At 29.9% G+C, this 13,778-nt stretch overlaps 1 protein-coding gene across 1 annotated transcript; it reads right to left on the reverse strand.

Annotated features, from left to right (window-relative positions):
• Positions 1-11,777: 11,777 nt before the first annotated feature.
• On the reverse strand, positions 11,778-13,379 carry LOC124932267 (putative ETHYLENE INSENSITIVE 3-like 4 protein). The gene has a single exon (XM_047472883.1). The coding sequence runs from the start codon at positions 13,263-13,265 to the stop codon at positions 11,889-11,891; it is 1,377 nt and encodes a 458-aa protein (XP_047328839.1). The 5' UTR covers positions 13,266-13,379; the 3' UTR covers positions 11,778-11,888.
• Positions 13,380-13,778: the final 399 nt, after the last annotated feature.

Genomic DNA, 13,778 nt, shown 5'->3' on the forward strand with positions numbered 1-13,778 from the left:
TAATTACTCGGATTTAATTAACTCATTGAATAACTTAAAGTTTTAAGAGGTTAGTACAATATTAAAAATTTGAGTGTTGATTTTAACTAAAAAAAACCTTAGTAAATTTTACAATCATAATTTTTTTTATGCGATTTTCGATTTGAACTGTCCTCTTGTATGATTTTTCTCCAATTTGACCGATGAGAGCAGATGATTGTATTTGTGTCATCTATTCCGACTCTTTTCGATATTTTTTTTTGTTATGTTTCGAATACAATTAAATATATATCATCTTATATATATATATATAATTATTCTTCAAATTTATAAGAGTTTTAAGTTTATTTCTCTATAATAATAATAAATATTTTTAATATATTATATAAATGTATTTTTATATATATAATTTTATTATAATTTTTTTAAATGATATAAACGGTATCCCAATCAGTTTCTCAAAACCAAATAAAACGTATGATAATAACAAAATCTACAAAAGTAAAACGGTGGGATGATAAATGTATATATCGATTCATCACATTTTCATTTTTATCGGTTGAGAAAAGATAGTTTATAAAAATGGATTTAATTATTTTTGCTATCAATTTAAGAAAATAAGAAATGAAATTTGTCTTGGGTTAAAAAATAAAAGTTCACAGATAGCCTACCATTAATGCATAGAGAAATATTGAATATTTTCTTTTGATAAAGTTCAAAAGCAAATGCAAAATCAAAATTTTCTCCTTAAACAAAATATCAAATTGTTCATTGAATTTAGATTAGTGGAGAAGTTTTTTTAAATAAGAAATAGTCAATTTTGTAGTTTTGATTATTTTCTTCTCTAGTTATTAAAAAGGGAAATTTTAGGAAATGACCCTCAAGATTGGGTTATTTGACTTAGTGGTCACTTGATAAATTTATTTGTTCTTTGGTTATTTTTATATTTTTGGACGAAATTACCCTCTTCGCGTAACGCGAAGATTTCGCGAAGTGGATTAGGGTTTTATATAAATACTTAAATTTTTAATTTCATTCATTTCTTTTCTATCTCTTCTCTCTCTGTTCTGTTCGACGGCGGCGGCTAAGGCTACAGCGACGGCTGCTACGGCTAGGGCGACATCGGAAAACATCAAAGATAAGAAAACCCTAACACCCTAACCCTAAATCGATGTTCATCATACTGTTATTATTTCTATTATCTTCATTTTAAATGATTTATGTTGTTTTTAATAAACCCTAACCCTAAATCAATTTAATATGTTCTTATTGTTTATATTGATTCATATTTTTGTTCATCTTATTGTTCATATTTGTCGATAATGATATTTACATATCATATGTGTTCCGTTTCAAGGAAGATTCACTTCGCGTTTCGCGAAGGCACATCGCGTTACGCGAAGTGGCACGGTCGGCACGCGAAGCGGCACGATCGTCACGCGAAGGCACGTCGTGTTACACGAAGCGGCATAAAGTTGTACTTAGATTTGTGTAAAACATCAAATTCGATTCCTATTGTTTTTCAGATGAATGAAGAATGATTTTCTTTGTTTTGTTTGATTAAAGAATCTGTCATATGCTCATATTCAGACATATTTGTCTGTCTTGCGTTATCAGTTAAGTTTCTAACTATGGTTGAAACTTTTGTTAATGTTTACTTAGTATTTAAGGGCTTTAATTTGAATAGGTTTAGGGTTATGCTGAATATTATGAACAAACATTGTATTCTCAACTCTATCAATCTTTTATCTACTATGTTTAGCCTCAGTCTATAGGTGTAAATCTCAATTGATTTGAGATTAATTTCAAATAAACTTATTTAAGAATCTATAACTTATAGTAATTAAGGTTATTTGAAAACAACAAGGCCTTATAAATTGCTCAAAAAATAATTGTCACGAAAAACTAAATTTAAGATAATCCAACAATTGGATAATCATCCACTATAAAACTAGAAAAAGATACAATATGTTTATTATTAATCACCTTAAATAGTTGTCTTTCTAGGCAATCTTACAACATCAAAAGATGCAAAGAACATTAAACAACTATAATAGTCAACAAAATTCGAGTTAGAAGGTAAAACAAAACGCTCAAAGGATGGCCCTTCGCTACAAGGGACAACCATTCGCGTGACCACCGTGCCGCTTCGCGTAACGCGATGTGTCTTCGCGTGCCGACTGTGCCGCTTCGCGTGCCGACCGTGCCATTTTGCGTGCCAACTGTGCCGCTTCGCGTAACGCGATGTGCCTTCGCGTAACGCGAAGTACTTAGCGAAATGCGAAGTGAATCTTCCCTGAAACGGATCCCATATGATCTGTAAATATCATTATCGACAAATATGAACAATAAGATGAACAAAAATATGAACCAATATGAACAAATTAAATTGATTTAGGGTTATGGTGTTAGGGTTTTCTTATCTTTGATGTTTTCCGACGTCGCCGTAGTCTTCGCTGCTGCCGTCGAACAAGAGCAGAGAGAGAAGAGAGAGAAAAGAAATGAAAAAAAATGAGTATTTATATAAAACCCTAATTCATTTCGCGAAAGCGAAGTTTCTTCAGGATAATTTCGTTTAAAAAAATAAAAATGACCACGAGAGTAAATAAATTTATCAAGTGACCACCAAGTCAAATAACCCTATCTTCAGGGTCATTTCGTCAAATTTCCTATTAAAAAAGTATCAAATTTTGTCTTATAGTTTATATAGTTTATAGTTTCAGTGAGATCACAATTTGATTTGGAAAATGAGGTAGTTGTTGGATCTAAAGTTTATTATAAATGAAGTCTTGCATAAAAGAATAAATAATATTAAGGTTGATGTAACATTATTTTAAAATTCATGTTAGGTTTTTTTATCTTATACTTAAACTATATATTTTTTTTATTAAATTAACCATTTAAAAAATATTATTTTAAAACATTATTATTTGATAATAAAGTATATATGTTTTTTAATCTTATAAACTTTAGATGATAATTGGAATAGTTTATATAATAAAAAAATAATAATCAAGATGTTAAGTTATACCAATAATCTCTTATCCAACTTTGAGTTTTAGTTTGATCGACTCTCCTCTATCTCTTCTGCCGTAGGATGAAATTTTGAAACCGTCAAGGTAACTGAACTAAATTGTCCCGTTTGGACCATTTTTTTCCGGTTTGATATATAGCTGATTAGGGATGGACGATGATTGTATTTGTGTCCCCGCTCCGCCCCGATCTCACACTGATTCTGTCCCGAACATTATAAACACAATTAAATATATAAAATCACGAATATATTTATTATTCATTATATTTTATAAGAGTTTTAAATTTATTTTTTTATAATAATATAAATTTTCAATATATTACAATATATATTATATTAAAAAATTCGTTTATATAATTTTTATTTTTCTAGATAATATGGTATAAACGTCATATAAATTCTACCCAATCCAACAACCAGACGTGAATGGAAGTAAAAAACCCTCCAAAATAAAAACGAAATAAAAAAATAAATGCATTCATCATTTTCAACCGCCCCCATTACCCTAGTCACACACCTACTTTATTTATTTATATATTTATTTGTTCACATACTTTTCTTTTAATAATAAAGAAATGGTTAGTTAAAAATCAAGTTTGTTTGAAATAATTTTAAAATAATGGGCATGTTTGAAAATTCTTGTAACTTCAAAATCACATATTCTTTCAGAAGAAAAAAAAGTAAAAACAAATTATAGTTTAGTTTGGAAAGTAAACTAAAAAAAATACATGGACTCTATTTTGGAAACGGATTAAGCCTGCGTAAATAGATATTTTAGGTAAGTTATGTCCGTGGGCTTTATCAATATGACTATGAGGTATTGAGGCCTAATATGTTTGGGCTTTTAAGAATAGTATGAATTAGATATATAATCTAACCCATACTCATTTAGGGCCTAAAAGCCCAAATCAATTAAGCCTACCAAACAAATCGGTCTATAGTGACACTTTGATAATAATTTGGCAAAAGAAAATATAATTTTCTATTAATTTTAATAAGTATCTATATGCATATAATTCATTTTTTTTAATCGTAGTTTACTTGCACAATTTTTTAATTCATATTTTCACATATAACATGTTTAATGAGAATAAAAAAGTATTAATATATTAACAAAATCATTTTCACTTAAGCTATTATATTGAATTATATTAGTTTTATAGAACAAAAGAGTTTTATTTTTATATTTTAAAATAGTAAGAAAAAATTAAGGAAAATGAGGCTCCAACTTTGTATGGATTTTGAATCGTATATGAAACAAGTTATTACTTATTCTGACTCAAATGCCAAATATATGTATTGTCAAAATTATTTGAATTTTTTATTTTATGAAATTAATGAATGATTCTTTTCAAAATTTAGAAACTCCCATAACAAATAATTTCTTTATCAACCGGTAGTTAGTTTCTCAAATATTCTACATCTGAATTTTTATGTCAACTTTAACTAAGCTCATAATTATATTTATAAAGGAGACTTCAAAATATTTAGCTCGAGTTAAACAAAACGACAAAAAAAAGTATATGGAAACAAACAAAATAAATTAATATAAGAGCCTAGACAAAAAATTATAATGTCATTATTTGACAAGCTAACCAAACCTAAAACCGAATAAGAAATCATAACCGACTAAAGATATCATTATTTCATTCTAAATTCTTTGAGAATATTTAACAATTGATTGAGAAGTTACATGTAGATTTGGTATGATACTAGGTTGCTAATTTGGGGGGTATACAAATAGTATTTCATAGAGGGAAAGAAATAAAGTAAATTTATATTTTTGTTTCATCAACATTAATTTATATATAGTTAAGACAATCTATTAATTATATAAAAAATACAATTTATTTAGATTTATATTCAAACAATCAATATAAAAAAAGTAATATTTTTTAACTGGCCGAGAATTTACCATAAAAAATAAAAATTGTATGTAACGATTGGAAAAAAATAATAATTATATATATATATATCTTATTCCATTGTCATCTATGTAATCTCATTTATAATTAATAGCAATGAACTGGATTCTACTCAAATTTATTTTAAGTTAACCAGTTAGAGCTTAATTTACTATTGAAGTGTATCAATTGTTTTTAATTGTAAAGTATTTTAAATCTATTTAACTCTTAAATCAGTTAAAATTTTATTCATTCACCATTTTTAAATGTTAATAAATTGTTTTAGTTATATAATTTTATAGAAATATAGTGAATTACAAGTCAATATCTATATATATATTATTGAAAGCACCCATGTGATTATACTAATATTGTTATAACTTAAAAAAATACTTACACTATCTAATTTATATTATATAATGATCTAAAAAAATAGTTTTAGATCTTGTATAAATGTTTAAAGTAGACTGTTAAGATGATGGTTAATTGATACATAAAAATGTTATAAAATCAGTGTGTTTCATTTCATTTAAATATCAATTTAACAACATTAGATGATCAAATAGTTTGGAAAGAAATAGAAATTTGACTACAATAAAAATAAAAATGAGAATTAATAAAAGGAACAAATAAATTAACACAAAAGTACTCATAACCAAAAGTGAATGAAGATGCAAATATTCTTAGAAAAATAAAATAAAAAAATTAAGATGCATAAATTTTATATATTAATTAATTCATTTAATAAATTAAAAGACTGGTTATATTTTTATTATACAAAGTTTTACAAAAATGTCATTCAATTCATCACATTTGGAATAAGAGTATCATTTTGTTGAGATCTTAGATTAAATTATCATTTAAAATGCCTAATTAAAATGAGATGTTACAACGCGTTGAGTTAGTGTTAAATATACTTAGAAATAAGCTGATATATGCATTTTTTACAACTATATTTTTTTAGAGGAAGTAAACGCTATTCCTACAGTTAGTTCCACACTTCAATCTAGACCGTTTTTAGTATAAACCAAACTTAAAATATTTATTCTCTTATGTAAAATGTTTTTCACCTAAGTTAAGGATGTATATAGTTACATAGACATTTAACTATTCTTGCTAAAAAATATATATATTAAAAAAAATATATACATTTGTTGGTTTGTCTATCACACAGAAAACTGATCAAACCGTGTTTTCTTCTTTTTCTTTTTCTTAATAATCCAGATTTGTCCAAATCCCATAATCTTCATGTTTTAACAGTTGTGGATACTTTTAATAATGCATTCAGATTGTTTTTGTTGTCACAAGGATAATCTGTAATTTAGTCAATAGAAGAAAAAGGGAAAAAAGGGGAAAAAGATATCATAATTAAAAACAAATCAGATGATGATCATCTTATCAGTTTTTATCTAAATACAAAAAGTTTGATTTCATAGAAAAATTTACTCCTGTATTTTAATTGAAGGTGCAAATAACCCTTAAACTATAAAAAATGTATAGAATAGTTCTTAACTTTATAAATACATTTAAAAATATAATTTGGTTGGTTTGGACACCATAAACCACTCAACTTTCAAACATCTCTCTTCACTCAAATAGTGTTTCCAATTAATGAAGACATTATAAACTTTTTTATTAGGAACTTATTTGTATCAACAATGAAAGTTTAGGGACATACTACTTTTGTTTTGTATTTAGATAGAGGGAAAAAATAAAAAGAAAGTGAGTTGTTATCTAATGGAAAAAAATTGTTTGAAAAGGTGTTACCGCATGCAATTAATCATATACTTTATTAGAGGATCTTTTGACTAATAAGTTCATACAACCAAATCTGGTATGTTTTAAGAAGTTAATCTCGATCCTCTTTAATGCGAACGAGTATCCACTGCATTTGGTCACATTGTAAATCACGAAACCATCGCTAGATCAAATCTTTAATAATATGAAACTGGTTAAAATGATCTACCAAGTCAATTTACTAAATGCTCTATAGATTTCTTTCTAATCCTCAATCCCTAACAGCCAAAAAGGATTTACAAAGTCGATATTTTTGACTCATCCCTTCCTTTTGAATCTACTATGGTTAAGCGACGTTGTTTTGAGTACAAAACCAGTCATTTACGTAGAAATGTGTACGCTCGATTGCATGATCTGGTTCAACCCAAGTTGGTTATAAATATCGTTGTATTGTAATACCTAATTTCATTCTTACCATCATCTTCATTCTCCACTATCTTCCTTCCACCACTAAAAGAAAAAATGGGTAGAAAGGTGGAGATGAAAAAGATAGAAGACGTAACAAAGTGTCAAGTGACATTTTCTAAGAGAAGAAGTAGCTTAATGAAGAAAGCTAACGAGATATCAGTTTGTTGTGGTGTTGATGTTGCATTCATCACATTCTCACCCTCGGGCAGAGTCAGCAAGTATTGTAACCATAAACGGTTCGTCGCGTGTTGATTAATCACAATTTAATTTTAGTTTAAGGATCTTAAAGAATTTTTTATGTTGCATTCTTCATTCTAATGTAATTTTTTACCTAAATAAAGTTATCATGTTTTTATTTTGTTCATTCGCAGAATTGAAGAGGTGCTCTATCGTTATGTTAATTTGCCAGCCGACAAGAGATATAGGTACGTCACCATAATCATTTGTTTTTGTCGATTAGACAACATAAAACAAGAAAATAGATTTCTTTTCTATTTGGCACGTCACGACAAAATATCATATCTAAATTGCAAGAGTTATGATATTCAAAACACCGATCTTTAAAATGAAATGATTTATTAATTTATTATGATCGCAAATTCATTTCAATTCAAAAAAATTGTTTAAGCAAACTAAAACATTACAAAATTGAAACAAATTAAAGGAAAGAAACACACACACACAAATCCTTGATTTCATGTGATCTATTAAGAATATTGATTAAATAGTTCAGATCTCATTTTATTTACTGTTTTATAATTAATTTTGTAATTTCTCTACTTATTTGTGTTTATTTTTTGATGGATCCATGATCAGTCACATCAAGAATGTCCAGGTATTTTCTTCAAACACTTCATGACCTGTTTATTTCAACTTTAAGTTTCTTTGGTTAAGAAAAATAAGAACAAATAGCCCCTTGAAATCATAGCTGGGTATCAAATAAGCCTTGGCCAGGCTTTATAAAAGAGGGTGAAAATTATTTAATTCATAATCTATAATTAGGTTTAAAAGACTGATAATTTCTAATTATAATGTTGAGAATACAGGAGAAACAAGATAAGTTACACCAACTTGATCACATGAAGAATGACACTAGCAAATTACAATACCTTGACAAACAGTAAGTAACCCATTTTTTTATTTATTTATTTACTTTCTAAATTACTAATAAAATATTAAAGAAATTATTAACACAATCATATCTAATTGTTTACACCTGATGCATGAATTGCGTTTGAATGATTATTTTCATGGGATTTGAATTGAAGAATTGAAGTAAGTCCATGTTTTTTTTTATCAATAAGCACACAAACATAGTAAACAAATTAATATTATTCATATTAATCTTAACTTTATTTGATTACGCGTTTACGCAGAATCTCGAGTTGCAAAACAAGAAGTGTGCACTTGAATTGCAAATTATGGAGGCCGATATGAGGTATAGATAGATACTTTATTTCTTATATATGTGTGTAAAAAAAGAACATAATTATTCTCAATTTTGTCTAGAAAATTTTAATAAATATGAGAAAATGCAGGGATTTTGAGCCATTTTCAGAACAAGAGCCTTCCCTACATCAACTTATGTGGTGCGAGAAAAACCTTAGGCAGTCTTTGGACCGAGTTATTAACCGAAAGGTATATATAATAATATATTAATATCCAGGGTTTATTTAAACCTTTTTTTTTATTAAATAATTATATTAAGATTTATTTATATTGATAATTGTTTTAACCTTAATGTAGAACGGATTGCTATCTGTCTACCCACCGTCTTCCTCTTTTCAAAAGCAACCTGTGGTTGAGGTATATTTTATTTTTATATAATTATATAGATATTAAATTAATAAGAAAAATGTGAGTTTAACACATTATTCTCAACCCTATGATATATTAGTTTCTGACCAATTATGTTACTAAAACTCAATTTAAGGGTCAGAATTTGGAATGAATTGATTCATTTTTATCTATTCTTATACAAAATAATTTTATCTAATGATGTGATTAATTACTCATGATTAAGGGTAATAATTTGGGAGAGATGGAAATAATCCAACAAAATGTTGATATCGCGACGAATCCTAATTGGGTGGGAGCTCCCACCGAAAACCCTACTATTGGGAATGGCTCGGGGCAGCTTTTGATGCAACTCGATCCATGGATTAGCCCTTTTAGGTTTCATTCTTTATAATCCCTCGTTTGCTAACCCGGTTTTAGTTACAAATTAATTTTTTTACTTGTAGATAATAATAAGGTGATTTTTGTATAGCAGTGCTAAGATTCGCGAAAGTATATTTCAAGACCTAGCTGAAGGAGAATTACCTCCTACACTTCCTAATCAATCTTTAACTCAAAACAACTTTGGTTTTACAACTGATATGGTAAGTGAAATCATTTCATTACAATTATTATTGAGGTCTAGATTTATTTTATTGATTTTTTTGGTTGTATGATAGGAAATTAACTATCAACCAGCCCCTATTGTTAACGAAGTCCTGCCGCCTTTGCCTAACGCAATTGAAACATTTGATTATCAAATGGTAAATTCAAATTCTTTTACTTGTGGATTCGAGTTTTCTAGCCTACCCGTTTGACGATTTTCCTTAAACTCGTATGACAGAATTTCCCAATGGACAATGAAATTGTCACTCCAAGTACTGTTCATCCAAACTATGACCACTTAGCCAATAGCTCATACATTTTCAACAATAACTCAAGGCCTTCTTCAAGTAATGTTACTCAGCCACCATATGATGGAGGGTAAATTTCAATTCTTATTTTTCATGTGATTAATATTATAATTAAACTTTAGAATTCTAATAAAAAGTTATTAATATGAATAAATTTATTAAACTTTATTGTCGCGTTTGCAGCAATATAACCCTCCCAATGTACGAACCGTATACTTTCACCCCGATGCCCTCTACTAATGGTTCGACATGGTCGAACCCGGCTACAACGACAAATGAAATGCCGAGCCATTTTGACATGGGATGGATCGAAACACAATTGATGGGGAATAACGAGGATTTCGGTCAGAGCATAACTAGTGAAATGGTTCCCTTAAATCAGTCGACACATGATTCAAGAGTCACAATGGATCAGGGTAGTGGATCTAAAGAGGTCATGCATATGGTAGATAACAGTACTACTGCTGCCCCTCTTGATCAGGTAATTAATTAATTAAGTACTATATATATATATATATATATATATTGAAGAAATTTAAAATTGATATTAATGGTGTTATATTAGGAGGATAATATTGCAATTGGAGGTGATTATAATGAGTGGAGTGGTGGAATTCAAGCTGCTAGCTTGTGGGAATGGGAGGACCTGCTGAGTGAAAGCTTCAATGCGGATGACTTGGCCAAACTCTTTTAATTAATCATTCTCTCATATTATTATTATTATTAATTAAACTCATAACATTTTATTGCTTTCTTTCTTTATTTTGGTATATCGTGCACATTTAAAGTATTATGTTGCTTTAGTTAAACAATGGACCACCCATTAAAAGTTGTTTCTACAAACACTTGATGATATATATGCATCATTTTTAATGTTTTAATTTTTTATGTTGTTTGAGTGTGTGTTTTTTCCCCTTGTGGCCTTGTGGGAGGTCTCCATGCATGCTACAAGTTCTTGTTTTTTTTTGTTCCTTATATTTTGCAGGTCTCCATATGATGGGTAGTGAAAAGAGGCTCAACGTCGTTTCCCAACAAGGCATCAAGAACTAAGCTCAAACCGAAGTGGAAGACTGTGGTGCTAGTATTGAAGAAAAACAATGAGTAATTCAAGTGATACAATATCAAAGAACTTGCATGTCTTGGAATTAGATTTTAGTTTCATTGTATTTTCTTAATATAGTATTGTGTTTGTAAATTCCCAGTAATTTTTATAGACTATTTTTCCATTTGTAATATTAGATGTCTATATCTTTATTTTTCTTTTAAATGATTTACATCATTTCGGATAATAAAATAAATTTTTTTAACCCATTAGAATCTCTAAAGTAACCAAATTTTATACCTTAAAATGAGTATACTAAGTTTCAAAATAATAAAAAAAATCTTATTATTTTTACTGTAATAAAATAAAATATCTTTGGTGTATCACCACTTCTTTATTTGTGTTATAAATGACTATTTCTATCATTGTGATATTTTGGTGTATCCTATTTGAGATCTTCTTCTCATTTGTGAGCATCTGTTCCCTCCCCACAATGGGAGGGGCAAATATACGATATTGTCCCTCCCATTATGAGAGGAACAGATGGAAGACGGAACACGTTCTTTTGAACACGCTTATTTGGGTGCCTTCTGCCATGGTGTATCCACTTCACTTCTCTACTTGTTTCATTTGCATTCACATTAATATTGGACAATGGATTAATTGTTTTCATTACTATTAACCAAAATAAAAAACCCTATATTAATATCAGCTTGACTCCCACAAAACTATTTCATATCTAAAGATGATGTAAACCCTAGAATGGTTGTAATTGATTATCTAGCCAAGGTGATTAAGTTTATTTTTTTAGTTGTGTTTGCTAAGGCTCTACCTAGAACAAAGTAATTATAACTTATAATTATTAATATATATATATATATTTTGAAAATAGGATAAAACCTTTATTATTATTATCATTATTTTATGGTAAGTCTATAATAGAAAGATGAGAAAACAAACAGAAACGAATAGAAGCAAAACAAGAAGTTTTAAAAGGAAGGGGCAAAATAACACATTCGATTAACTTAGAATAATCAGAAAGTGAAATCACCATATTGGTCATCGTTCCAGATTGAACTTTCTACCTCTTGATGATCTAATTCTTGTATGATAAGCTCTAATGGCTGCTGCTCCGACTGCTCATAATTTGACTGATAAACCCCTTCTTGATCATCATCATCATTTTCTTTCATTATTCCAACAAGATCTTCCACTCTTACTCCATCCCACAATTGCCCATCGCCCTTCATCCCCCATTGGGATTGTTCTACTAATGGTTGTTGCTGCTGCTGCTGCTGCACATAATTAATTGTTTGATGCTCATGATCTTGATCTTCCATTCTTACTCCATCCAACAAGTTTAAATCCTCCCACAATTCCCCATCTCCCACCCAGCTCGATTCCACATTCATATTATTATTATTGAAATCATCACCTCCCAATTGGGATTGCACGTTTTCGATTTCATCATCTACCCTTTGACCTCGGTGATCACAAACAGACTCGTGTTCTCTCCTCAAGTTCTTGTCACCGAAACTGAACCCGCCTGTGCTTAGCGAACATTCTGAGTTTGGGCATGAATAAGTGGTGGCCTCCGTTGAAACCTGGTCAAAAACACACTTCCTTTTGACACCACCCAATTGGATAACTTGTGTCGGTGAAGTAGAAGAAGAAGAAGAAGAGATGTTGAGACCCTTTATATAATTCAAAATGCTCTCTTCTTGGTTAACTACTCTTGACCAAGTGGAAGACTCTGATGCAGTCATCTTACCTTGCAAACACTTGGATTGGACAACCAAATTCCTCATTCTATTGAAACCAGGGCACATGTGCTTTATGATTGCAGCCAAAACAGACACTTTCCATGCCTTTTTCAAATCGTGTGGCTTCTTGTAAGGTGGTGGGCCTTGTTTATGGGCTATATTCCCTTGTTTGCCCCACCATATTTCAAGCCCATTAGGCCACCATGGTGGCGATAACCCCTTGTCTAAAGGAAACGTCCTCTGGGGAGGATAACAATGTTGCATTAGGGCTGAAATCAATGAACCTAACGTCGTGTCCTGCAATTCTTGAAGCAAATGGAGGCAGGAAATCGGATCTTCTGAACTGTCGATTATATCGATGATCGGTAAGAAGTCGGAAATGGCGGTGGGAGCGTTTAGGTCGAATCTTACCTTGTCCTTCCACCATTGGCGTAGGCTATCAGAGGATCCCGTCATTGGTTTCCCCTTCTCAGGCACGATTCCATAGACGAATCCTTTCCCCCTGCAGACTTCCATTATCTTCGTCATATGATTTAGGATAGTGTTTTGTGCTGCCCTACCTAACTTTTTGCGGCGAGATTTCTCTTGCCAGAGATCATTCGTCGGTATGGGGCCGTGAACACGGATCCTTTCCTGCTCATCCTCCATCTTCTGAAGCCGGCACCGGTCCCTCCGAATGCGCCGCTTGAGGTCGTCATAGTTGAGCTCATCATTATAATCATCGTCGTCATCATCCTCAGCTTCAACGATTTCATTTTCACACATGATATCTTCATTAAGGGCATCTGGAGCTTCGTCGCGAATTACTACCATGATTGAGTATAGCTGCCCCTATATTATAGATGAAGAAAGAGAAATGTGGCCTGGTGTAAAAAGATATATATGTATCTAGTCCATTTCGATACATTATTTATATGTATATAAAGCGGTGGGGATACACAAAATTTATTATTTTTTTTTTATATTAAATAACTATTATCTATGTTCTCTTAGGATAAGGAAACGGTGAAAATAAAAAATATTATTTTTAAATTTCCTTTGTTATTCTTAAATAAGTTATATTTAATTTATATATTATAATTAAGGTGTTGGTTTCTTTGTCTATAATATTCTTTTTGGGTGTTTGTCGTGATCAAGAAAAAATGTCTTGACCTTACCCTA

The sequence above is a fragment of the Impatiens glandulifera genome, chromosome 3 (genome assembly GCF_907164915.1).
Source record: "Impatiens glandulifera chromosome 3, dImpGla2.1, whole genome shotgun sequence".
Taxonomy (NCBI): Eukaryota; Viridiplantae; Streptophyta; class Magnoliopsida; order Ericales; family Balsaminaceae; genus Impatiens; species Impatiens glandulifera.